This window comes from Phaethon aethereus (genome assembly GCF_964289735.1).
Source record: "Phaethon aethereus genome assembly, chromosome: 20".
Lineage (NCBI taxonomy): Eukaryota > Metazoa > Chordata > Aves > Phaethontiformes > Phaethontidae > Phaethon > Phaethon aethereus.
In genome coordinates, this window is record NC_138596.1 from 6,314,453 (window position 1) to 6,341,949 (window position 27,497).

General features: G+C 42.3%; 2 protein-coding genes across 2 annotated transcripts; one reads left to right on the forward strand and one right to left on the reverse strand.

Annotated features, from left to right (window-relative positions):
* The first annotated feature begins 222 nt into the window (after positions 1-222).
* On the forward strand, positions 223-20,774 carry PKN3 (protein kinase N3). Its single transcript, XM_082009102.1, has 22 exons — positions 223-258; positions 3,671-3,953; positions 4,507-4,655; positions 6,181-6,310; positions 6,424-6,575; positions 6,956-7,151; positions 7,451-7,642; positions 7,903-8,012; positions 8,503-8,646; positions 9,600-9,675; positions 10,635-10,821; positions 11,899-12,010; positions 13,329-13,402; positions 14,858-14,924; positions 15,521-15,612; positions 15,977-16,153; positions 16,242-16,304; positions 16,853-16,929; positions 17,513-17,655; positions 17,899-18,006; positions 18,526-18,606; positions 19,501-20,774. The coding sequence occupies exons 1-22, from the start codon at positions 238-240 to the stop codon at positions 19,711-19,713; spliced, it is 2,847 nt and encodes a 948-aa protein (XP_081865228.1). The 5' UTR covers positions 223-237; the 3' UTR covers positions 19,714-20,774.
* A 2,345-nt stretch (positions 20,775-23,119) lies between these two features.
* On the reverse strand, positions 23,120-27,242 carry ZDHHC12 (zDHHC palmitoyltransferase 12; the record flags this gene model as incomplete). Its single annotated transcript, XM_082009187.1, has 5 exons — positions 23,120-23,429; positions 24,063-24,229; positions 25,539-25,625; positions 26,633-26,769; positions 27,161-27,242. 5 exons carry the CDS (start codon positions 27,240-27,242, stop codon positions 23,120-23,122), a joined length of 783 nt encoding a protein of 260 aa, XP_081865313.1.
* Positions 27,243-27,497: the final 255 nt, after the last annotated feature.

Consider the following 27,497-nt stretch of genomic DNA (forward strand, 5'->3'; position numbering starts at 1 on the left):
GGGCGAAGGCAGCGGGACGACCTTCTGACAGGGGCGGGAGCCGCGGCTGGCCGAGGACCCCGCGGGGCAGGGCCGGGCGGTGTGTGGGGAAGGGGAGGCTCCTCGCTCCCTCAGGGCCGCCCGCCGGCAGCTCTCCTGGCCCCGCACCCCGCGAGAGGGCGCTGGCGGCGGCACGCCGCTTCCCGGGAAGGCTGAAGTTTGAAAAAGTGCCGGTTGCGGACGGTGCCGTAAGGAGCAATGGCGGCGGGGACCCCGCAGGTGAGCGCCGCGCTGAGGGCTCGGAGGTGCGCCAGCATGGCGGGCGGGGCGAGCCTCGCCTGAGGCGAGGGGGCTCCCCCCTCCTGGGCGGTCCTCTCCGCCCTCCTGGGGGCCCCCAAAGGGTGGAGCGCCCCCCCGCCATGCTCCCGCCAGGAAAGCAGAGCTCCCTGCTCCTTCGGAAGCCTCCGGCCCCGGGGACGGGGCGACGGTGGGGCGAGCGGGGCTTCCCGCTGTCTCCTCCGCCTCTCGCGGGGGCCGCGACCCGGGGAGGTGGGAGAGGCCGTGCGAAGCAGGTGGGATCCCCTAAAAATGTCCTTCCTCGCCCCAGGGAAATGGGGTTCGGGCCAAGTTGGTGCTCGCTGAGGAAATCTCCTCTCGGCATCGACGGGGTGTGGGAGGTGAGGCAGCTGCTGGGGCTGGCACAGGGGAGCCGGGGGAGGGCAGCCAGCCTCCGTGTTGGGGAAAACATTCATTTCTGGAACAAGCTCTCCGGAGTGGGGGAGATGCCCTGCCCTCTTTCTTTGAGGCGTTTCAAGCCTAATCTGGGAAAGAAGGGATGGAGAGACTGGCACAAAGAGTGCTGGCTGCCAGCGCTGTAGCCCGACCAAGTTCTCCCCGTCTCGGTGCCTCCTGGGCTCGCTGCTCTCCACCCTGACCAGCCCTTACACAGCTTGGGGTCGGAAAGGGGACTTGGCTCCAGACAGGATTGCAATTGCCTTTTTCCAAACCTTGCAGTGACTTTTTCTCGTAAAGACTGAATGTGGCTGACATGAGTCTGTCCGACGCAGGCCTCATCGCTACAGCATAAAGTTGCCATGAAAGATGGGATTTCAAATGTTCTGGTGAATACGTGTAGTCTGCAGCGGGGACAGCCTCCTCATCACTAGCTCGTTAAATTGAATTGTAAATTAATTTCTGTGTCAGTGGTGAAACCGTAAGAGCCAGGTCTGCTCTGGGCTTTGTGCAGGTGAAGCTTGTTGCCAGGCTGGGCATAACAGCTGAGGGGATGGGATCTCCCTGGGCCGCAATCCAAAGGACTAAACGCAGCTTTGATACTGCTGAAATTTTTGCTAGTTAGGAAGCAGTCTAGACACCTTGGTACGTCGTGAGTCTAGCGGAAGCCCTGGATGAGTTCTGGCAGCCCCACTACAAGTACCAAAAGCAAGCTAATTTAAGCTAGCTTGGGTATTTCTCTGCAAGCTTTAAACACGTTTTGGGATTGCATTGGAGACATACCTTGAAGGACTGACCTTCCCAGGGAACCCAAGAACAGCTGCAGCACGGGCTGTGGCAGTATCCTGACACCCCACCGAAATTCCTGAGTCAGAATGCAAAATGGATCAATGCAAAAGCAAATTCAGCTTTCCCAGCCTCCTCAATAATAGAATATTTTACCTTCCTGGTGCAAATAATGTCAATGTTAAGGCACACCCTCATCCATAGAGGGGAAGAAGGATCCAGTAAAACATACCATGCTTACATTCTAAATATATTTAGAAAATTAGCATGGTGCATTAACTGGTGTTCAGAGTAGCTTTCGGCAGAGAGTGATGTGGAGGAAAACTGACCTGAGAACTGTCCAGGCTATACCTGTTCTCTGAATCAATAACCAGGTCTCCGTATTCAGCACCCTTTATTGGCATTGCTCTCATACCACTACTCATTCCATTGCTCTGGGTGGATCCAGGGAGTGGATTGCTTGCAGCCATTTGCATAGTTTGGATAGAAAATAAATCATTTTTTTATTTAAATGAGAATTGCAACCAGCAAACTCCTTTTAGTCACTTGCTACACACTGGATAAAGAGCTTTCTGATTTTCCAACTTACAACTGGTGAAGTTGCCTGTGACTCAGGAACTCCATGATTCAATTTCTTCCTCACAAAACTTTGGATGTTTTTCAAAGCTCTGGCTTAGTTCCTGGCTTTACTAATTGGGCGAGAACTTCCTGGAATCAGGATGTTAATCTGAACCTTTTTGTTTTGTTACCAATCTGAACAACTCCTATTTTGGCTATTGTGTATCTGTTGCAGACCCTACTTGGTTTTAGGCCAACTTAAAATTAGATTTTTTTTTTTCCTCCTTCTTTAGTTATTTTGCTGTTAGACTGAAATTGTAGCAAAAACGGATTGAGGATGTTTGGTTGGGTCTTTGAGGTGCATAACAAAATATACTAGTATGATTAAATAATTCTTTCTGTGTGAGTGGCATAGGCTTTGCATGCACAGCGCACTCTTAAAGTGCAGTAATGTACACAAGTAACACAAACCCAGTGTGGTTTATTGTTGGAAATGTGGTCAACTGATGAAAAAGTGTGAAAGCAAGTTGGGATTCCAGAGTTCTGTCTTTAGTCACTGACGTGCTGTGTGACATTAAGTCGGTTAGTGTAGTGGAGCTTGACTGTGCAACCATTTCTTTTGCATTTAAGCAGGGAGTATGAGTGATTAATGTTAGGTTATTAATATATTAATTGCTTTGAATGCCTTAAAGACACTCTTCCTGTTGAAGAGAAAAGCATAACCTTTTGCTTGGATCTGTTTCTTATGGTGTTAAGTAGAATCCTCATGAATAAAGCTTTCACGGCTCCTGTCCGAGTTCAGTGCTTACTTGGCCAGTGAGATATACCTGTGCTGGTACTACCTATACTGTGTATGTCCGGAGTCTGTAAATGGAGCATCTCTGCCCAAAGCTGTTGATGAGGCGTATATCACTAGAACAAGTAGTATTGAAAATGTTGTAAAACAAAGCCCAGAACAAGCTTGAATGCTACTAATGCAACTCAGTGTTTCAAAGCAGCCTTACTGCCTGTAAATCACAAGCAGAACAGACATTGAGACAACAGTCTGCTTACCTTTTCTGATACAGAAGAAAATTAAGCTTACTCTTTTGCTTATTCATTTGTAGAAACAGCTATAGGTTTTAATTTTTCCTTCAGGGGTAATGGCTGAGAGTTAATGCACGCCTGTGACATTCCTAAAAAACTCCATCAGGTTGGTTGAGATGTGTCTGAACAGTTGGCATCAAGACATATTCAGATAAGAATCTGTATCTACTACATCATACTAGTAAAAGTTAATGTTGATCAGAACAAGGGCAAATATTGGCAGGGCTTTGATACTTGGAGAACAAAGATGTGTGTTGACATTAAATAATGAGACAAGTAACATGAAGGTTTTTTTCCATTATGGTTTAAAACCAAATTAAGGCATGTTAAGATCGAAGATGTGTTCTGTCCTCTGGAATTCAAATGTAGGTCTAGTCTTGAAAATTTGGTGAAAAGGTTGGCTTCAGGATTTGTGTAAACCAATTTCTGAATGAAATGGAATGGAATCTTATGAGGTATTGCTATAGCATAAAAATGGTTGAACTGTGTCATCTCTGAAATCCTCTTGCCCAATGCTGTTTGATTGCAGGGCAGCTGTTTCTTGCAGCTGGGCAATGGTGTGAATTTAATGGATCCAAGCTTCCAGCAAAAACTGGAGGGTGAGAAGGAACTACTTCGCCGTGCTATACAGAAAGAACTGAAGATTAAAGAGGGAGCAGAAAACCTGCGCAAAGCGACAACAGACAGAAAGAATCTTGTTCATATAGAGCATGTGCTAAAATCTTCCAACCGAAAACTGGAGCAGCTGCATTGGGAACTTCAGGAGCTTAATGCAAGGATTGTGATAACAGACAAAGAGGAGCGTAAGACAGGTAGGTCTTGCGTCATGATTGACAGGAAAATTGTGTTATGGTGCTTCAATATTTATATATATTGAATTGATATATTTTTCCGTTGAGGGCTCACAAGTAGTGAGAGTTTCTCCTGTTGGTATTTAGCTGATGAAGTGATCTGTGCAGTAAAAAGTTGACCTGGGGCAATAAAGATGAAAGGAGGCAACATGAGAGATCAGTATGGAGAGAAGACCAGCTGAGAGTGCTGGGCAAGGACAATATTCAGGAGCAGGAATAGGTGGAAGTGATTTGAATAGTTTCTGGGCAGTTGAACATCCAAGTAATTTTACAGGATGAATTAATATAAAATTGGCAGAGTGCTTGTTAGGATAGGTTTACTGACAAACTAAGAAATATATATGGATATGAGCTTGAGCTTTATTTGAAAGTGTTTTGCAGTCAGTTTTGTAGACAAGACATTTTTGTACCTTACTTTATAGCGTAATCTTCTTTTATAGAGTCACCCATCTATAACCCAGTGCAATCACACAAGAAAAGATGACTAATGGTATTGATTGTACTGTTTGTACAGATGGATCTGTATCTCCAGATCCTTGTCTCTGGGAAAGAAACCCGGACCCCATGGCAAGGAAGGTTGAAGCTCTGAAAAAGCAGCTGCATGTTGAAATGAAAGTGAAACAAGGAGCTGAGAACATGATCCAAATGTATGCAACATCCAAGGTAAGCAGGAGTAAGCAGCCATTTGGGAACATGGATTCCTGGATCAAAATGTGTATTTTAAAGTCCGTACACAAAAACTCTCTCTGGTAGTTGGTGTGTGAAAGAACTTGATTTGCAAAGTTTGCTTGACTGAATCCTAGCTCTGCATTTTGGTGCTCAGCATAGTGCCAACATGTCATGTTACTGCAGAGGACAACCAATACTGTGATTGTGCATTAGACTTACTGCAACATGTTACGGATTTCAGGAATTTAGCAAGAATTAAAGAAGAGTTGGATGGCACATGTTTCATTTGCCAAAAACTTAAGCCAATCTATAATTACTGGATGTTAGGAAAAGGCTTTTCTGAAAGTGTAGTTTATTCCACTTTGGCCCATGATGTGGTTGCCTGTGCCTTTTTCTGAAGCATCTGGTGGCGATCACTGTTAGAGGGGAATTATTAGACTGCACAGACAGGCATAGTCTGGCAGTTTTGATCCTTTTGGCAATTCTTAGGCAGCAGATGCTGATTGTTCTGCTCTTGAATGTTGCTTAGTGGTATTAATGATAGAGTTGGAAATCATGTTTTTTTAACTTAGCCATGTAAATCCTTCTGCAGTCTCAGTGGAAAGTGCTAGATGCCTAGAGAGTAGCTTGTGTTGTCACTCTCGAACAGATGAACGGCCCTTTGGAAAGACCTACTTGTACCAGCTACAGACTCTACATTGCTTCTTCAGTCTAGGCAGGCGCTTAGCTGGCGGAATGACAACATCGAGGTGTTAATGGATCTAACTTCAATGCTCATAGTGACTCTAGATTAGAGGCAGATTTGAGCCAGAGAGAAGTATCTCATAGGAAGTGGCGTGGTAGAAGTTCTATCTCTAGAAAGAGATAGCACTCTTTCCAAGCCAGGGAAGATAGTAAGGGTGGTATAAGAGGTACATTCAGTCACTAACTTGAGCAAAGAAAGTTAAAAAAGCATTGGTATTGTACGCTGAGTTGGTGTGATGTTTTGATATCACTAGGTTGTTTAGGATAGAACACAGAATGTAGTATCTCTTTATGTGAGGAAAATATTTCAGAGGTTTACTGGTTTCATCTTTATCCCACTTTTTGAGTTTGGCATAATAGCATTTAAAAGTCAAAGGATAATGAAAAAAAAAAAATCCAAGCTTATTATGAAGCTTAATTCAGTAAGACCAGCAGTGTAGAGGGTTGTGATATTTTTAGTTGTTCAAAACCTCTGCTCACGAAACACTGTAAGCACAGTTAACCAGTGAACCACAAGTCTCAGTGACTGCAAGGTTAGGTATTAACTGGATATGTCCTTGACCTGTCCTTTCCCTCTACAAATGGAGATAGTGATCTTAAAGTCCTTGATCCTTAGCAGTGTCTCCTTTACATAACTGCTTATGTATGCCATTTCAGAATCATTCATTTATGACTCTTCTTGCAGATACTACCTCATCCTCATATGTGAACACATCATTGTAATCCATTTTTAATGAGCATGGTTCTCTCTCTGCGTATGCTTGCTTTTTGGCAGGAGCGGAAGCTCCTGGCTACAGCTCAGCAGATGCTTCAGGACAGCAAGACAAAGATTGAAATAATCCGCATGCACATTGTGAAAGTATCTCAGTCAGCCAGAGGGATGGAAGATGCAGTGGATCCAGCAGGTAAGGTGTTTTAAGTAACTCATACAGCCCAGAACAGATGTGGCCAAAGCCCTAAGATCCACAATACTCAGTCAGTTTTCATTCTTACCATATTTTATCTCCCAAATGGCCAGTGAGGTTGGGGACTACCATCAGTCCTTTGGAGCTGCGTATTGAGGAGCTGAGGCATCACCTGCGCATTGAAGCCGCTGTAGCTGAGGGGGCAAAAAATGTGCTGAAGATCCTAGGAGGGAGTCGAGTACAGGACCGCAAGTTTTTGGCTGAGGTAAGCACATATTCAGGACTTCCTGAGAGGGTGGTTTCATTCCTCAACATTAGTGATTTAGCATGAATGACTAGAGTTAACCAAGAGTTATTAATTTGGGAAGTTCCTATGTCTCTGTGAGGACAGACTGATTGGGATCACTTTCCCTTCTAGGGCAACATTCCTTGCTTCAGTGAAATTTCTCAGGAATTTCAGAAGTGACACTGATGGGGTGGTTAGGATCTGTGGGACAATATTTCATCTTGTTCTTTTATTAGGAAGATGTTATCTGGCCTTTTTTTTAAGCTTACTGTAGCAGTTCATAAAGGATTAATAGTACCTGGACTGAGGTTGTACACTGAAAATTTCTGCCTGCTTTCTGTTCTACTTCATATTGCTAGGCTCAGGGTCGTTTGCAAGAGTCCTCTCAGAAGATTGACCTGCTGCGCTTGTCCTTGGAACATCAGCTTAATGAGCTTTCTCCTGATCACCCAAAAAGAGCACTCATCAAGCAGGAACTAGTAAATACTTCCTCCCTGGGAGCTCAGCATGGCAGCATCCAACCCACTTCAGTCATCAAACCTACAGCCCTTACAGGTACATACATGCATGGCATGTCGTTGTGAGGAGGACAGAGAGAAAAATTAGTTGCATTTCTTTTCATTGCTGTAATGCCCCTTGTCATATGGACATTTGATTTTTCTAGGAACTGGACTTATGTCTTCTAGGCCAGACAGAGCTTTCTGGTCATATGGATTTGCAGTCTATTAATCTGGAGTAGATTTGAGCTATTAACCATGAGTCTGAGAAATTCTTGGACTCCTGTGAGGACAGGCTGACAAGAATCACTTTATCTTTTACACAATAATATTCTTTACTCTCCCAAAATTCCTCAGGAACATTGGAAGTGAGACTGATGGGGTGTCAGGATCTGTTAGAAAATGTTCCAGGACGTTCCCGAATGACTAGTTCTTCTCCCGTCTGTGGCAGCCCAAGTGATTTGAGGTCCATTTCCCGAACACGAGTTGGCCTGGGTATCCATGGCCGTAGTGTTGCAGGAAAGTACCTGCGGAATGAAGAGCCATGTAGTGAGTATGGGGTTCCCTGCTGAATTGTGAATGGCATATGGGAGTGTGGGGCTTCTTGTCTGGGTACCAGGTTAGCCTGGTATGAGTGCAATTATAAGAAACCTGGCTTCTGCAAAACTAAGAGAGAGAATGAATTGCGTTATACCTGGTCCTCCTAATATTCTCCTGGAAATTACATTTGATTGGGATATTCACCTTCAGCATGAGAGTGGTTTTTTCTGTGGTAAAAGATTATAATCCATGTTTTCTCCTTTGCCCAGATGAGGTCCTTGCCGTGCTAAAAGTGGACAATAAAGTGGTTGGCCAAACAAACTGGGGACCAGTTAATAACCAGGCATGGGACCAGAGCTTTGTCACTGAGCTGGACCGGGTAAGTCTGCCCTGGATTCCATGTGTTGTATTTGTTTTTCCTTTTCACCTTACCCAATTTGCTTGTTTAGCTGCCATTCCATTTGATTCAACTCTGTATTACTGCTGTCCCCATGTCCTTTTATGTGCCAGTTATCTTAGTCTTCCCCTGAAGGCAGTGCAGCTCTGGCAGAGATTCAGCCTGAACAGCATCTGTTGTCCTTCTCTCTTTATCTGAGCAGTTTTATTTCATCTTACCAGCAAAGTGGCGCTCTCAGGGATTTCTGAAATGAGGAGCCAAGACAGCCATCTTCAAGAGGGTCTGTAGCTAAGAAGAACTGAAAACATCAGAGGAAGCAGGGAACAGAAGGATTAAAGAAATTTCTTATGCATACTGTTTAGTTTACTGATTTTTTACAACAGGGTGTGTGTGCCATTTCCAGAGCGTGGGGCAGTATGTAACTCTTCTGCTTTTTTTTTTTTTCTTCCCCACCACTCACCCATCCCACCAGTCTCGTGAGCTAGAAATTGCAATTTATTGGAGAGACTGGAGAGAACTCTGTGCAGTGAAGTTTTTACGTTTGGATGATTTCCTTGATAACGAACGTCATGGGATGTGCCTCTCACTTGAACCCCAAGGAATGCTTTTTGCAGAGGTATAAATGCCAGCTTTGTTTCTTTTTCAGAGAACTCTGTCTGTTTAGGGTGCCTGCCCTGAAAGCAATTGTTCAACCCAGGATAGAAGGAATGGAAGGAGCAATAATCTAGAAGGGTAGAATGACACCTGAAATCCTTTTGCATCAATATCACATATAGGAATAAGGAACAACATGATATAATAGATGTATACATGCCATAGCCTGGAGTGAGTCTTCAGCGGCTCCACTGTAATTATATGTGTGTGTGCTGTGAAATCCATTGGTTTTTATTTGCTTTCATTATGAGTCATTGCTGACACTTTTAATTAAACATATGGCTTAATGGTCAGAATTGAATCACAGAGGCTGTAGAATCAGAGATCCAAATTCCCTCTGGGTATGCTTATTTTATCATCTTTCTGAGACTAATAATATTTTGAAGTACCATCAATGAAGAGATCATCCAGATAATCCCTTAAAAGCTGCAGTACTTTCTTCCTTGTTTTGTGATGAAAATTCCTGTGGTTATCTTTCCAAAAGCAGGATTTTGACCTCAGGTACCAAAATTTGCCTCCTCTCCCCCCCTTCTTGTTTTTTTGTGGTTTTGTTTTGTGGGGGTTGTTTTTGGTTCTTTGGTTTTTACTTCTGTGCCGCAGACTACTACTTTTTTATTCTACAAATGGCCGTGTTCTTTGTGCATGGCTTTACAAATTAGATTAATTTTGAGATATGAATTGGTCTTCTGCATTTCCGGTAGCAGAAAATTCCAGTGTCTAAAACCACAATTGAAGTAACAAATATTTAGAGGGTGTAGCTAGAATAATATAGTTTGGAGTCTATGGGGGTGAGTGACTCCTAACTTAGCAAACAGATATGAATGGAGAATTTTATGAGAGAGCAGGCATATGCAAAAGTTTGTGTTCACAATGTAAATGAAGAATCCTGACAAATCCCCTTTGCTTCTCTGACAGGTGATGTTCTGTAATCCTGTCATTGAGAGAAAGCCAAAACTGCAGCGACAGAAACGCATTTTCCCCAAACAGAAAGGTAAGCTGCTGGAGAACGGACTGCCTACTATCTAGGGAGTGTAGGTGAGGTCAGGGGTTTGCACAAGCAGGTTGGCATGCACTCCTATCCCATTAAATTTGTGAGACATTAAAATGCTTGCTAATTACTGTGTGTAAATAGGTGGGCTTTATTAGAACATGAAAGTGTGTTCAGTCACAAAAAATGCAGGCAGCATGGTGTGTAATGTCATATTGTTGTAGTTTTTCTATTCACAATTAACATTGTTAGGAAGATACAAATACAGATTATTTAACAGACTTCTTAGGAAGATCCAGGACTCAAGCTGTACTAATTTAACCAGCAATGCTGTGCTGATGAACAGATAGTTGAAACATTTTCTGGAAAACTCAATTACAGAAGACTGTAGCATAAACAGACTACTTACTGTCTGTCAAGTCTTTAGAGCTGGCACCTCGTATTATTAGTCTAGGGACTGGAATAGCCTGCATACTTTACTTTTTGTCTGCAAATTCTTTCTTGTGAAGCTGAATAAGGTAAGACTTTACACACTGAGAACTTCTGGTAGCGGGGATAAATGAGATTTTATATTCTTCAGGAAGTAGTAAAAATAATGAAAACATCCCAAATATTTTACTCTTTTTAAGACATTTTCAGAAACTTTCTGTTAACAGAATGCATGATTAAAATGCAGTGTTGAAATAGAAGAAAATCTGACTTAAAATAAATTTTTAATATTTTATGCAATTTCTACTTGAGGATTGTTATGATATTATATGGAGCTGAACTTAGGTGAAATAGTAGATCTGTTTCATCATCATCAAACTTTCTTCCCTGGAAAAAAAAGACCATTCTCCCTAGGGTGGGCTACCTTTTTGAGTAACCCACAGATGTCTGGGTGAAAACAATAATTTAACAGTACGTGAGATTGTAATTTGTGCATTGTAATCTCACTGGTGTTTTGACTCTGACTCCTCCAGGGAAGGAATTTCTCCGAGCTCCTCAAATGAACATAAATGTTGCTGCTTGGGGTCGCCTGATGATGAGTTTCCTCCCTCCGTGTAGTTCCATGAGCACTCTGAGTCCCCCACTTCATGATCCCATTCACACAGACTTCTCTCCAGCTCCCTCACAAAGTCATGTTGATTCAATGTCCAAACTGAGTAGGTAAGTCATGTTCTGAGTGTTGCTGGATGACACTCTCGAATGGGTGCAGGATAGATCTTAAAATTCTGTTGCACCTTACTAAGGTGGAGGAAGACACTGATGTGAAAATTGTTTCTGTGGTACTTAATTCAGGATTTTAAGAAAACCCAGTGATGCCTGAAACGATGTGGTTTTAGTGGGGTGTTCAATATGCTGTGGCTAGCTCTGATTTATTGTTAGCAGTTGGACCAATTTCCAGAATTGCTGTCCTACCAAGCAGTGTGTTCCAGAGTCAGGGGAACTTCAGCAGCTTGCTTTTCCTCTGCAGTAAGAACTGTGGGCATAAAAGTGATGATAAGTAAACACTGTGATACAAAAAAAAACCAAACCAAAAGCAGATTTTCAAAAGTTAGATTATATACACACAAAAGATGTACTGGTTCTGCATTGCAAAGGAAAGAAAATTTCACTTGTTAAATGTCTACGCCAGTATAGTAACTGAACTCTATGCAAGGTTACATTGGGATTGTTGTGGTAGAAGTGCACTCTTCTTTCATGAGGTTACATGTACCCCAACCACTAGCATAATGTAGCACTCAGAAGGTATGTAACTAAGCTTTTAAATATGCTGTAGAAGAAAATTCTCTAACTAATAATTTTTTTAAATTGTTGGAATAAATTTTTAGAGAATTAGTCATTCTCTGAGACTCTTCCCACTTATTCACAAGATCTAGAAAAGAAAGAAGAAAAAATTGTGAACTACTGTGTTGCTATTAAAATCAAGACTTCCTTTAAATTCTTGATCATAATGACCTATTTCTACACCACCTATGTTTCATTAATTTTATAACATCAGAGAGCTAATGTTGAAACGTGACTCTAACCATCAACAACTTAATAGCTCATTTTCTTTTCATTCATTTAGGAGACCATATGTCTTGTTGATACTTCACAGTCTTGTGTGTGAATCAGGGAGTCCTGTTGTCCAGTGTATTGGACTGAACTAAACTTTGTTTGTATAGCAAAGGTGATGCAAGGTGTCTGTGTACAATGTTGTGCCCTAAGGCAATCTCCTTCAATTTTGTCTTACAAATGCAGTGACTTTCCTGTGGCTAAGCTTACATTTGCTGATGAAGCACCACCCAAGCCTCCACGCCTTTTTATGATGGCCAACTCCAAAGAATCAACACAGTCTCCTGCAGATTCTCCGGTAATCATCTGGGCTAATAGGGAAATTTTTCTTTGTTGGTTGGTGTTCTTTCAAGGCACAGTTCTTCTTAATTGTTTATTACTGGAGAAATTAACTTTAGGCAGGCAGCTCCTCATTAGCTGGCTGATCTCCAGGGATTCAGAATCCAGTGAGCTATTTTGGCATGGAGTCTTCACAAAAGTATTGCAACTTTCTTTCCTTCCTTTCCCTCTTCCTTTCCCTCTTCCTTTCCCTCTTCCTTTCCCTCTTCCTTTCCCTCTTCCTTTCCCTCTTCCTTTCCCTCTTCCTTTCCCTCTTCCTTTCCCTCTTCCTTTCCCTCTTCCTTTCCCTCTTCCTTTCCCTCTTCCTTTCCCTCTTCCTTTCCCTCTTCCTTTCCCTCTTCCTTTCCCTCTTCCTTTCCCTCTTCCTTTCCCTCTTCCTTTCCCTCTTCCTTTCCCTCTTCCTTTCCCTCTTCCTTTCCCTCTTCCTTTCCCTCTTCCTTTCCCTCTTCCTTTCCCTCTTCCTTTCCCTCTTCCTTTCCCTCTTCCTTTCCCTCTTCCTTTCCCTCTTCCTTTCCCTCTTCCTTTCCCTCTTCCTTTCCCTCTTCCTTTCCCTCTTCCTTTCCCTCTTCCTTTCCCTCTTCCTTTCCCTCTTCCTTTCCCTCTTCCTTTCCCTCTTCCTTTCCCTCTTCCTTTCCCTCTTCCTTTCCCTCTTCCTTTCTCTCTCTTTTTTTTTTTTTTTTTTTTTTAAATTATAAGTTGCTTTTCTTGGAGAAGCAAAATGAGAGGTAGGTCAGCTTTGAGAGGTCAGGGCAAGATGACTGCACAGAGAAGGCGGAGAAGGAAGGTGGACAGGCTTTGCTATCTGTCCTTAAAGAAACTGGGCAAACCCAAGAAGAGCCCTACTTTTCTAACAGGAAGGAGCAGGAAAATTGTTTTCAGTAGTATAATGGTTAATGACTTGTGTTCTACTGCATCTTACCCTTTCTCATTTGGCTTTGGTGATAGAGGGAACTGCATTCTTTGATCATTGTGACTCTTTCTGGGACATGAGATGCCTTTTTTCTAGAAAGGAAATGTTTTATCTTAGACTTTTAAAATAAATGTTTGTAAAGGTTTTGGCCCTATCAAAAAAATATTGTACATGGGAATTAGTTTTGTGTGATAATAGACAATCTCTTTTCATGCTGTTTCCCTTGAAGCAGAGGCAATGACCAACTGCAAGAACTTGGCTTTGGTTATGCTGGATCATGACAGAGGAGAAAATTTGGATGTGGGTGTTCAGGTCTGACTTGGTGATTCCAGAGGATGACACACTGTAATTTTCTTTCTGTTCCTAGTGTCTGAAGAGGCTGCATGTTGAGAAGACTTGTGGCTCTGCTCTAACAGAATTTCCAATCCCAGCATCTCCAAGGTAACTATGGACAGCATGGGTTGTCTTGGGTTATAGATTAAAGACGCACTGGGATGATATTTTTGAGCATGCAGTCTAAAATTCTTCTCAAGGTATGCTTTTGTTTCTCAGCAGCAGACTCTTAGTGCTGAGTGTAGACAATACCATGAGAAGTCTGCTCTGAACTTTATTTGTCCAAATGTCTGCTGCACCTTATCTGCTTATTAACCCCAATACTTAGCCTATTGACAGACTGTACACTACAATGTAATAGATGACTTGAGTGGAAGGTAGTCACTTAACTGTCTTCAAGTGCTTCCTTGTGTTTGAAGTTTTATGGTGTAGCATATTTAGACATGTCTGCATTCTAAGTAACACATTTCAGAAACACTTTTGACATCCCTCACAGTCTTCTGGTTTCTATTGATATACAAGATACATTGTCTTTCACTATGTAGGGAGGCATAAAACAGTAAAGTTGTTTGTAGTCTCTGGCAGTTATATACACACAATTTGTATGTAGCAAGGATACACAGTAGTAAATAACCAAAAACAGGACAAGTAACAAAAATTAATATTGTTTAATAAATACTGACAAAAAAAGCACAAATAGCAAAATCTATCTAGCTGATTTTGCAGTTCAGATCATAGAATTATGTTCATAACTTCATCATGACTTTTGAGGGGTCCCATCTTCAAAACCATGTAGTCAGGATGCAGTCAGGCACCTGCTCTACTTTCTCTCTGAGAAGGCAGATGGAACATTTGCTGTTTTTTAAAGATTATCCTGGACTAAAGCTTTTAGGGTGTGGGTTGTTTTTTGTGTTTTTGTTTTGTTTTTTGTTTTTTTTTTAATTGTTTCCAAGTAACTCTGCAGCCTGAGTTTCCTTGGTAACACCTTGTGGCTGACATAACGTTCCATGGCACATCTTTATTCAGCTACTTTTTTTCCAGCAACATCTTATGTCTTCTGTCTCACCATGTTTCACTTCCAATTCCTGTTTAGGAAGTTCTTTTCTCCATATGCCCTTGTCCTACTAGCACTTGATACACATGTTCGTGTCTGATTGACACAATTGCTGTTGAGCCTGCTGAAAGGAATGTAGGCAAAATTTAATTTTACCCCAAGGATGGGGGTCAGAGGGAACTAATCCTGTTATGGGAAGTAACAGAGAGAGCAAGCCTTGGACAGTCAGAATTGTTGCTCCTGTTGCCAGTACAGATGGAAGCAGACTGCTGCCACTGGGAGTGGTTTCCTCACCTTATGGTTACCTGCTCCTTTCTACAGTGGCAGAACAGCAGCAGCAAGCCTAACTTTTCAGGATTTCAGCCTAGGAGAGGAGTGATTGACACAGCTGTTTGCTTTCCCTTTTGCTCTACAGAGCTTCTTCCCCTAGCATAAATACACACTCCTTTATTATCTGTTTATGCATCTTTTGGGTATTGTCTCAGCAATTCTTCTTTCTTTGTCTGCAGGAAAAAGACAGTTCAGCTTGAGGATTTTCACTGCATTGCCATGCTGGGCCGTGGCCACTTTGGGAAGGTAGTGTACAAGTGTGCACTTTGTGGAGGAGGACAGTAGGGCTGTAGTTGTGAAGATGGCCCTCTGCCTTGGAGTCAGAATAGAAACCTTGCAGTACAGAAGAGATTTGTTGCAATGCAGATGTACAAAACAAACCCAACCACACAAGCAGTTGACAACTCCTGTTAACAGTCAAAAGTCCGGAAGATTTGTGGCTTCAAAGCCTGGAGGAAGACATCCAGGGAGTGCTAAGTCATTTCATAAAGCACATCATTACTGTTCCTTTCATTATCATTGTGATCACTAATGGAATAGCTGCATTCCCAAAAACTGTGCGTATAGTCGCTTGCTGTGAGAGCTCTGAGGTGCTCATAAAGCACTCGGCCAGCTGCGATACTACTGTTTGTGAAAAGAATATAGCTTACACTGACATCCTTCTGGACTGCTGCAGTGCAAGGAGCAGAAAAAAAGTACTCCCATTACTGGTGTTACTTGAGCTTGGTTTTGAGAATGACTGTCTGGAGTGGATGGAAATAGTTTGTGTCAACAAGAGTCAAAGTAATCCAATAAGGAAATAATAGATTTGTTTGAAGTACAGCTTTTCTGTTGTCTTTCAGGTACTGCTGGCCCAATACAAGGCAACTGGGAAGCTGTATGCTATCAAAGCCTTGAAGAAAAAGGATATTATTAGGAGAGATGAAATTGATAGGTGAGCTTTCTTTAGAGATGGTACTATTGCCAGAGGCTACATTAACACACCTGTAATCAAATGCTAGTAAATATGATGTGTACTGGTCATGGTACTATTAAGGTTAAATGCGACTTTAAGGCTTGGGTAACTAAAATCAGGAATAAGGAAACTTATAACAGCACTGCTTCTGGTGGAATAACACCTGAAGAACACTCTAAAACTCAAGGTTTGGAAACATGTGAGATAAATATTGTATTAGCTCTCACTTTTTATTTCTTTAACTTAAGATGTAAAGATTTTTCTTCTTACATCCTGTCTTTCTCAAGACAGGCTTTTCTGCCAAGTTTTAACATTGATGTTTTTGTTCTTTGAATCCTGGCAGCTTGAACTGTGAGAAGCGAATATTTGAAGTGGTCAATTCTTCTGATCATCCATTCCTTGTAAACATGTTTGCATGTTTCCAAACACCTCATCATGCTTGTTTTGTGATGGAATATACTCCAGGTGGTGATCTTATGATGCGCATACATGAAGATGTCTTTCCAGAGCATATGGCACAGTGAGTTAGAATTAGTCTAGTTTCCAGGCACTATACATTTTAACTTGATTCTCATATATATTTCCTGATAACTATTTCTCTCTTTTAGGTTTTATACAGCCTGCGTAGTCTTGGGGCTCCAGTTCTTGCATGAGAAGAAAATTGTTTATAGGTAATGCAGCAAAGAATCAAGTTCAGCAACTTGAAAGTTTATTTTTCCTGTAGCTGTATGTCTGGAGCTCACTATCTTGCTGGGGTTTCTAATCCTTCTGTCTGTTTTTATTTTCCCCATTGTCTGTTGCTATCAGCATGTTCTTCATGCTTACAGTAAAGAAAGTCACCTAGAAGCTATTCATCTGACATGTCACAGGCAATTAATCACCTGCAACATGTCAATACATGCTGGGGGGCACCTGTAAGACACTGCTTTCTTTTTTTACTGTGATAGTCAAATAATTTGTCATGCTGTTGTGGGATGCTCTTTTCCAGATGAATAAGCCCCACCCAGCTCTAAGCTGCTTTGTGAGCCTTTCATGAAGAGGAAAATATAAATAAATTAAGGGGAATCTTCCAAATAATACATTATTTAAACCAAATGTAGACTTTATTCAATTTAGATTTTCTTTATTAACATCTAGTTTCTGCCTCTTGCAAAAAAAGATGTTGAATGGCAATTCTCAGACTTCATCCACCATTTTCTTTCCTCTCCTTTGCCTGCAGGGACCTGAAATTGGATAATTTGCTTTTAGATGCTGAAGGATTTGTGAAGATCGCAGATTTTGGTTTGTGTAAGGAAGGTGAGTGACTTTGAGGAAGTCACTTACCAAAACTGAACGATCAGAACCAGTTCAGGATTTGGGTTTTAGTAATGAGTTCACAAATACAGTTACTGAAGTGGCTGTGTGTAACTTGTATTCAGCGCCATCTTAAAAATAAAACCCACCAAAAACAAAACCAAAAAACTGCAACAAACCAAACAAAAACCCCTCACCTGTCTGGCCGTGATGAACTTGGAAATAGTACTTTGTCCTTTAATCTTCAGGAAACTTATGAAGGAGTTTACAATGTGCTTGTTTGCTCAAAGGAGCCAGAATATAGGGTACTACAAAATGCATACTTGAGTAAATATGAAATGGAATTTGCAGGAAGTTTCTTTGGCTTTGCTGTTTATTTAAACATTGTCTATACATTTCTTGTTTGGAGGTTTTAGGGGCCTCAGGTTTCATACTTCCTTATTGGCATTTACAAGCATTTATGAGAGCCCTTGCCCAGTTAACGTTAGATGATCACACAATAATCTATGGCTTTTAGAAGGTGAGACTGCATGTGATCCATTTAGTAGTGTGTGCTGGATTTTACAGAAGTGTTCTTTTCCTACAGGAATAGGTTTTGGAGACCGCACAAACACCTTCTGTGGCACCCCTGAATTTCTGGCTCCAGAAGTCCTGACGGACATCTCATACACTCGGGCAGTGGACTGGTGGGGATTGGGTGTACTCATTTATGAGATGCTTGTTGGTGAGGTGAGGCCACATTTCTCTAAGAAGATCTCGCTAAGCAGTCTCGGGGACAGTAGTACCCAACCACCTGAGATAAAATTTTGGTGAATGCAGCCAACTATTTATTAGTACTTATATTACATTCTTCTCATTCATAGTGCTTGCCAAACACTAATTAATCCATACAACTCCCTGCTATTCTCATCCCTATTTAATAGGGAGAAATGGGTGCTATGTGGATTAAATAATAAAATGTCGCAATTGCAGTCACCATTCCCTGGAGATGATGAGGAAGAAGTCTTTGACAGTATTGTCAACGATGAAGTCCGGTATCCACGATTCCTTTCATCTGAGGCACTTTCTATAATCCGTAAGGTAATGGGCTTGATGGGTCTCTGGGAGCCTGAGGAATTTGCATTTACTGTGTAAGTGGATCCAGAGACACTCTATTAGGACTGGATAGCATTTGTGTGTGTAATCTAGAACTGCCTACACAGACTAAGGAAACATTTAAAATTTACACGTATTACTTCCTTTCTTCACATAAATGCTATGACTTCTTACTGAGGTCTGTTGCTGCTAACTCTGAAACAGAGAAGTGTTGATTCAAGGGTAGAAATGTCATTCAGTGGAGATGGCTTGATTTTTCAATGTGACCCAGTAGTCACAGGTGCATGATTAAGATGAGATGTTTCATGCAGTTTATAGTGGGTATCTTATTGATGTTGTTTACAATAGTAATACAATAGTAAAGTACAACTATTACTAGCAGATTATGACCTTGCTGCAAAGTGAGAATGAGAAGATACTGAGGGGTCAGTCCATCTCCTTTCTTTTGTTTTCTCTGTCCATCCTTGTTCCAGTTGTTTAATTTTGAACTGATATTTCCTGTAGCTTCTTCGGAAGTGTCCAGAGCGTAGACTGGGAGCAGGGGAAAGAGATGCAGAAGAGATTAAAATCCAGGCCTTTTTCAAGGTAGGAGCTCACTTTAGCCCTCATCCTCATCTCTTGTGTTTGAGCTGAGAGTGATTTGCTTTCTGTTGATATTGAGGCATACTTCCATCAGTTATCAGTGAGATCTTAGTGGTAGCTTCTGTTGCACCTCATTGCTGTATTCAGGACGATGTGTTTCAATTAATGTTTGAAATTACATCCCTCGGGTATGTTTTCTGGTATTTGTAAGCTTCCAGAGACAATCTGTTATTTCTGATTGTGCTGCTTTGGTGTACAAATCTATCTACCTTTTGATCCATCAACCAATACCCCTTTTAGCATCTTTGACTACTGCAGTTTGATTTTATCTAGTGATGACAGTGACTTCCAGTCAGTCTATTTGATGGCACCTGCATTTGCAGGATATACCTGAATCCGAAGAGAAATTGAGGTTACAGACACATTTCTTTGGGTTAAGGGTATATGTCTGTTCCAGGCAAAGGTGTTACCATTCCCCCTTGTCATTACCAGTCTGCCAGAAGTTATTAGCCTTATAGCCCCTGGTTGGCTTTGCACTGGAGTAAGAAAAGAATTTGGAGAAATTGCTGGGAAGTCCACAGATCCACCTGGTTACAGCTGCGCTTTAGTTTTGTCCGTCCTAAATATAGTTTGAGCTGTAGCTTTGTTTCTCGGTGTTCTGAAGAACAGCCTTAGACTGTATGGAATCTCTGTACTGCTCGGCCTGCACCGACTATGCTGTTTGTTTTGGGCCTTTTTTCAATTCTCTGTCTCTCTCCTCTTTTTTTTTTTTTTTTTTAACTAGTAGAAATAAGACATGTTGCAAATGATCTGTGAGGCTGCAATCCTCCTGCTTACTCTCACATTTAATAAATAATCTTAATGTCAGTCTGGCCTTTTCGCTTCCTTCTCCTACAGGATATTGACTGGGACGCCTTGTTTGCCAGGACTCTGAAGCCCCCTTTCGTGCCCACTTTAAGAGATCCGACCGACATTAGCAACTTTGATGAAGAGTTTACATCACAAAAGCCAATCCTTACTCCTCCAGAGGAGGTTGCTCTCCTAACTCGTAAGGAGCAGACTGCCTTCAAGGACTTTGACTTTGTCTCCAGACACCTTTTAGATGTTTGATTCCTCTGCTATAAGAAACATGAAAAAATTGTTACCACCTAGAGAGAGTGTAGAGAGGACTTGGCATGGGCAATGGAAAAGTCAACAGAATCTGTAGAACTGGTAGTGCCGATGACCCCCGGAAGAGAGTGCCCTGCAAGCTGAGTTAACCTACTGTGTTTTTTTCAGCCTTGTTTCTCAGAGGGACACTGGATGTCAATTATCTTTAAGGAGTAATTAGCGTTTGACTGGATGTATCTTCCACTGCCATTGAATATAGGCAGAAATTTGGAATTTAAGCTGGACTAATTTAATGAAATAAAATAATCTCTGCAACCCAGGCTACTCTGCAAAAAGCCTAAGTAAGTAGCAGGGCTTTTTAAGTTGCATAGTAGCAGAGGGAATGGCCACTTCTCACCTATTTTCTAGAAAAGATATGCAGCATTCCCGCTTTATAACGATTTTATGCCCATTCCTACTCATAATTATGTATGCCAGAGAAGGATGGATTTTAATACAACCAAGATAATGATGTTTTGGTTTAATAATGATCCATGTGATATATCTTAAGGAAAAGGACTCTCTTTCTACTTCTTTGAGAGTGCTAAATCTTAGCTATTGTTTTTATTGATATACACAAGACACAGCTTTGCACATGCTTTTTTTTTTTTTTTTAAAATAAAGATACCTTTTCTTATAATGAAATTTCAGCTTTTCATCTCCTTGGTGTTAGCTGAATGTTTCAGATCAGGGCTAACCATATTCTGCTCAACAGGCAGGATTTTATTTTTCTCTTTAAATGTCAATAGGAATATTTTCTTCCTTCCTTCTCACTCAACTTTTCTGTGCACACATTGCATGATGTCGTCAGCTGTCACATAAAAATGATTACAGTCAAGTTGTCTCTCTGCAGATCAATGTGTATATCCTGTATCTTCTTGGGGATAGCTAAATAATGACAGTGTTAATGTTGGCAAATCAGGAAATTAAAGGTGATTTCATTTGCCTGGTAACATATCTTGTAATTATACTTTATAAGATAAATTTTCTTCTCTTAAATTCATAAAGTTAGCTTGTTGGAAGATAAATTTTCTTCTCTTAAATTCATAAAGTTAGCTTGTTGGCCAAAGAAAGGGAAGGTCTCTAGAAATGAAGCATCACACTGACGACAAATAGGGGCACACAGCTATTACTCTTTCAGTTTGTCTTCAACAGAGGTAGAAGTTGAACTAAGGCAATCATGCTATATCTGGAGATTACGTTTGGGTGCAGCTAGTGAGTCGTCATTATTAAATCCACGCTGGTCTGTGTGCTTCAGAGTTCAGAGAGGTAAGAGCTATGTTTGTGCAAAACAGAAGTAATTCACACTAATCCTAAATTTCCTATTTTCAGAGCCAAGTATAACTGCTTCTGAAAATTCTTGTGTACAAATATCCTTTCAATCTCCTGCTCTGCCTTGCAGTGTAATGGCCCATTTAAAACAGGATACACATTTTCCTTCACCCTTGTTTGAACAGTAATGGTTGTCTTGCTGTTGGCTCCTACAGTGCGTTTTGTGACTTTTCTTAAGGTCAGGGCCTCTGTAAAGTGGTAAGTAGCACAGTGGAGTGTTAGCGCAGGTGAACCTAGAACTTGGGCTCAAAGAGTGAGGCATAAAGGAACAAAAAAGGCATATTTAATCTTTTAATTTATAGTTTATAGTAAAATAAAAGGACTGTAAACTATCCTCCTAGTGCATTTAAAAAAGAATTACCAAACAGAGCAAAACTGTGTGTTTTGAGCTGTAGTACCTGCTGACAAATTTTTGACTGATAGCTGAAGAATCAGAAACTGCTACGTGGCAGATAAGCAGGCACCACACTGACACAAACAAACTGCAGAATCCTTTCTGGCTGGTATACCATTATTATGAAAACAATTCTTAGCTTTCTGATATCCCTCTGATAGGAGTTTCTACTCTGAACAAACCAGACTGGACACAGATTACAAACTCTGGAGTTGGTCAAAAAAGGGATCCTTCTGCTGGTTTTAAGCTGCTTTTGGACTATCATGCTGCATTAGTGATTACACTGTCCTTTCATGACTGCTCATCAACTTTAAACCCTGAGTGCATCCTACCATCTTGCCAGATGTGCTTTTGGGCTGGTGTTAATTCCTGAGCCAAGGCAATTAAGGCACAAAATAATTTTAACTAAGGTTTTGTCGTGGTGCTGTTTTGTTTTTTTAAACAGAAAAGGGTCAGCACTAAAATTCTTATCACAGCCTTTTCTGGTTTTAAGGCTAAAATTGGTCACCCCAAACTTCCTTTTAGTTCCTCATGGAAACTTGAAGTATGACCTTTTATTACAATGGAAAACAAGCTTGCTGCTACCCTAGAAAGCTATCAGCACCCTCTAATCTCAATGAAATAAACAGGACCTAGAATCTTTCCTCTTGCATTGAACTTTGTATTCTTTTAGTAAAACAGCATTGAAACTTTGTATTCTTTTAGTAAAATTTTACTAGTATCTTGAGGTAGTAGTATTACCAACAGTGTTACTTAAGCTAGGCAAGAAGTACTGGTTCTCTCCCCACAAGCTACAGGAAAGGCCTGAGCAGGAAGTCACCTGCAGAAATCATTCTGTAGGCAAGTATTACTTTTATGTCCAAAGAAAAGTGGATGGTATCATTCTTTGCTGACTTCATTCAAAATAGTCTATGAATTGTTAAAACAGTGCCATCAACTTAAAGAAAAAACTGTTGGGAAGCTGTTTGGGGCATCACAAAGTACAGGCTAATTATCTCGTAAGCTGAATTTGGTGCCCTACAGCTGTTTCTCATGCACATTAACACTATTAAGACTCAAATCTTTGTGAAAAGCATGAAGTTTAGGCATGTGCTCAAAATGAAATTTGCTTTTGACTGTCCAAATATTTGCTCAAATATTTCTATTACGTGCCCAACACTACTGACAAAAGGCACTGCGGTTCTCACAGTGAGAACTATGTTGAGGGCAGGCCACAGGAATCATATTGATGGTGGCTGGTTTTGTCTGTAATAGTTGCAGTTCCCTAGCAGCAAAAGGAGAGGCATACTTTGGGGAAGAGAAGTAAACATGGATGCTCACAGTGTTCTTGCATCTCTTCTGAAGAGATGTAGATGCAGTTAACAAAAGGAGGTAAATTTACAGAGATACCTTTGCCTAGTCCAGAAGCCAGCCCTGCTGGCCTTCCCAGAACCAGTGTCTCCCCTTGAACAGTGTATTCATATATAAAACCCCTGACTATTCTTGAAATGTAACTTGCAGGATAAACAGGTTGTGGAACATGTTGCACAGTTCATGATGTACTAAAGCTCCACGCAAGGAAACAGCAGCAATTGCATTAGTAAAGCTTTATCCAGCAAGCTGCAGCTGTGTTGGCACCCTACCAAGTAGGTACTACTGTGACTAGACAGGCTCATTGTTCCTGTGAAAGTAGATTTTCTCCCATGTGGTGAGGTGGCATGAACAGAAGAATCTCCACAGGTTGAGGACTACCCCTTGGTCAAAAGGATTCTCCAATTCGGAGTGTCGCAGGTAGGGGATGCGATGATGTGACATGAATTCCCAGGTGGTGGTGTTGCATGAGATCAGATAGAGGTGTGAAATAAGCAGCAGCAGGGCAACCATGGTGAATATGACTATCAGGAAGAAGGACATGAGGAGGAAAATGTTGTGCTGCAGCCAATCCCAGGACTGTTCAAAGTAGAGGCCTGACCTTTCAGTTAAGAGAGAAGTAAATTAACAGTTAAAGATGTAGAACTAGTTACATAAGCCAAGCAAACTGGATGGCACATTTAAGTTTGATTCATAATTAGTGACCTTCTGATAATTACGAACTAAAGAGAGTCAATATACCACCAACTCTTAAGAGACTGCACCATTAGTAACTTAGATTCTAAGAAGTTTAAAAGATGCTGGTTCACCTGACAGCTGCGAAAGACAAACCTCTTCCGTTAACTCCTCTCCCAAACAGGTGTACAGCTGAAAACCCTCTTGGGAGTTTCCAGTACTCAGATTTGTGAACAAAAATTGTATTACAGTAACTGAAGAATAAATAGTTAGCTTTTGTACTGTTATTAATTCTGTTAATTTAAGCTTAAAACAAAGCTGAACAATGAAACCCGAACTATCAGATTCTGCTCAGCTATTCATCATCTACATTGTTCCTCAGCAGATTAGGGGGCTCCCAAGAGCTGATCTCCGGGACACAAAAGAGGGTGAAGATAACAAAGCCAGTCCAAAGCCGACACAGTCACTGCTATGTTCCACATCAACCCTTCAGTGGAGCTCTAGGAGCACCAGAACTTTTTGCAGTCTCAGAGGTCGAAGTGTCACCTCCAGGCCTTACCAAGCGATGTGGCCTCCCCACAGCAGAACTACAAGCTGCACACTCAAGTAGACTATGAAGAGGGGGTGATTCTTCTCTCCTACGCAGTTCTCAATCCAAGGACAGTGATGGTCGTAGCGCCGTACACAGTGTTGGCACAGCTGGCAGTGCTTGGCTCGCATTGGTTGCTGCCAAACAGAATCAAACAAAAAAGAAAAAGACACTAGCAATAGTCCACTGCTGTCCAACTCCCTGTTTGGTAGAAGGAGTCCACCATCATGAAAAACTGTTCCCCTCCACAGCAGTACTGTCCCAAAAGCACTCCATTTTGAGATAATGGCACAACATAGAACATTGCCAAGACAACTAAAGGGGATCATGATTCCCCTGGTACAGATCCAAATGAGTGAGATTCAAATCAAATGACTCTCCCACACTACTTCTTTCTATACTTTTTCTTTGTTATCTACCTATTTATAGGAAGCTCAGTGTGCAAAGTGGGGAGATGGAGCCAATCAGTCTATTCAGGAAAGCATGAGCAGAGTATTGAGGTGAAAAACTAGGACCACTGCTACTGAAATAAAGTGGGCAGGGATAGGATGCTTTTATGGAACTGCATAGAGAAGGGAATTGTCTCTAATTCTGTGTGAATCCAAGACTCTTGCACAGGAAAGCAGCTCAAGCACCAGGAATAGAGAAGATGAAAGACCTGGCTGAGAAAAGTAGTGCTTCCTAGGATTTGCTCCTTGAAGTATATAGATGTTTTGCCAGCTATTCCTCTTGCAATAAGCTCACTTCTCCTGGTAGATATTCTTCAGGAATTTATGGAAGCTGGGATAATGCTTGTTTTTATTAAACTGATAAGGATCACTCTAAAAACAGCCTTTCTAGGCTTTAGGCAAACTGTTTTAAGAGCTAATTTAATTGCTCTGATTTTTCCTTCATGCTATCTTTTACAATTCAGTCTAGTGTTCTGTTTTTAGGTCTCCAAACAAGCTCACAATTACCAACAGTTCTTATGTCATGCTCAACTGCCTTTCCCACTCTCCATCAAGGTATCTTCAAAATAACCTTTTTGACAATGCTGCAAGGTCTGGCTGACATGGCAATAAGAACGTAGAATACAATTTTCCCATGGCAAAAGAAGATTCTTGTTTCTATAAGCCAGCAGGGACTTGTTTCAGCCTTCAAAAACTAGCATACCTGCTTATGTCCATCACTACTACATATTTAGCTACACAATTTGTTTGGATCACTTTTCAATTCAGGAGTGTATTGCAATTCAATTTGCTAGTTGTATTTACTTTTTCTGTGAGTTTTTCAGCAGAAGGGTGACCCCTTAACAGAATTAATCAGATGTGCCATGCCTCCAAACCAGCAAGCAGCAATGATAGAGCAGAAAAATACTGGCAACAGCAGCTGAACAAAGATGCTGCCAAAAAATGTAAGCTTGCAAATCACTCATCTCGTCCTTTTCTGCGCGTTATGAATGCCTACCTTCACCATGCAGTAACCACAACGCCGCATCTTAATAATACTTGGAACTTGGGGTATCACCATGCTTTGTTCTTCACTCTTGCCTGCCTACAGAAAAAGAGAAAGAGAGTGACTAAGCAGGTTTTGTGTGCTGCTGTCTGAAGTACAGCAGCTATTATCGCACTTGGCGTGACTGAGCTGTCTGGATCCTTTTACTTGACAGTTACACAGTGCTGGCTACCTCTATCATTAGGGAAGTTAAATTAATTCCTTAGAAGTCCTACAGAAGCTGCTGTAAATACCATGTAAGGAAATTCCACTGCAGACACTTAAGGTACATCAAGAGAGAACGGGCTACTGTAACCACCAAAACAACCTTTGCACAGAGGCAGAAGTAATTGTGGACAAGATACCACACGGATCCCAACACTATGCTTTGGGACAAAAAGAAACACAGTTAGACTTCACTTCCAAAGACAACAATGATGTCTTTTCAGTATAAGCAGTGCTACTTACTCATAACACAGCCAGCATTTACATTAATGATGGATGATTAAAACTGGTAAGGCTTTTGTCCTACATAACCTGTAAGGCGGTTGAACCTGCAGTAAACTACCTCTCAGTTAATGGAACTTTGCATCTCTGTTTACTTCACTGTAACTTGTTTGTGTACATGTCCTCTGAGAGGGCAACAAATCTATAAACAGTTCGATACACAGAGCTGCAGAGAGCGCTTTCTTCCAAGCTTGCCATTCAATTCAGGTTTTTTGCGCTCGTACCACTTAGCGGTGGTTATCATAACAAAGGTCATGTATATATTCCATAGGGTACTGCAGCCTCTGATGCAAGAGAGGACTTAGGCTCAAATGGCACAGCGTGCTTACAACAGGAGTGTGGTGTAAAAGACACGCTTAAAATCTGTGAACTCCGCTGCAGTTACAGAACGCGAACCGGAGACTCTTAGGCCTGGTCTCCAATGGTCTGTGTACGCCTCCTTTACGCCAAGTGCAACAGAAGCTGTTTTAGATTGTTCTTACCTAGCAGAGTGGGAAAAAGAAAATAAGCCTATACATTTTATAGCCCCAGCACTTTCTTCCATTCACGAAGTGATATACCTTCACTTCCTCTTCAGACTTAACAAAACCCGGATCCATGAGAGACACCTTAAAGTACAGCAGGACAGAGCACAAAACCAGTAAGACGAAGATGAGTGGCTGCAGCAGCTCTCCGTTCTCCACTTGCTTCTGCAGATCTGAAAGGCACCCCAAAAAAAGAAAGCAGTAGTTCCTTGAGAAGCGTTTAGAATTTTTCTCTGGCCTTAACAAAGGGGTTCCGCACCGACGGGGGAGAAAACGGGGCGAAATCAGGCGGCGAGAGGGCGTGAGGAGGGAACGGGAGAAGCAGTAACGGGAGGGGCTCCGAGCGCGCCGCAGCCCCCCCCTGCCCTCAGGGCACCCCAGGGGGGCCCAGAGGCCGAGGCAGGCCCGAGAATGCCCGTGTTTTCCCCCCGCAGGGGCCGGCACAGCCCGCACCCAGGCCATTGCCGCCCCTCCATAGGGCCCGGCCCCCGGCCGCCCCCTCCCCGGGGCGGGCAGCCCCCCACGGCCGGGCGCCGGGCGCCGGGCGCGGCGGCCCCGCCTCACCTGTGCGGTGCAGGAAGAGCCCCAGCGTCAAGGCAGCGCTGAGCGCCGTGTGCGCCGCCCTCACCCACAGCCCGGCCCGCATGGCGCCCGCCGGCCCGGAAGGGCGGGCAGCGCCCGAGGGCGGGGCCGGGCCGCCTCGGCCCGGTGGGAGCGGCGTGTGCTGGGGAGCGGGGCTCGTTCCCCGCCTCAAGGCCGCCCCGAGCTGTCCCCTGAGGCGGCCCGGGCCGCCGAGGGAGGCTGAGAGCGCACAGCATAGCAGGGCCGCGTCTGGCCGGGCCGGGTGCTGACACCTCAGGCTCGGCTCCTCCCGAGTGGGAACCGGGGTCTCTTTCCTCCC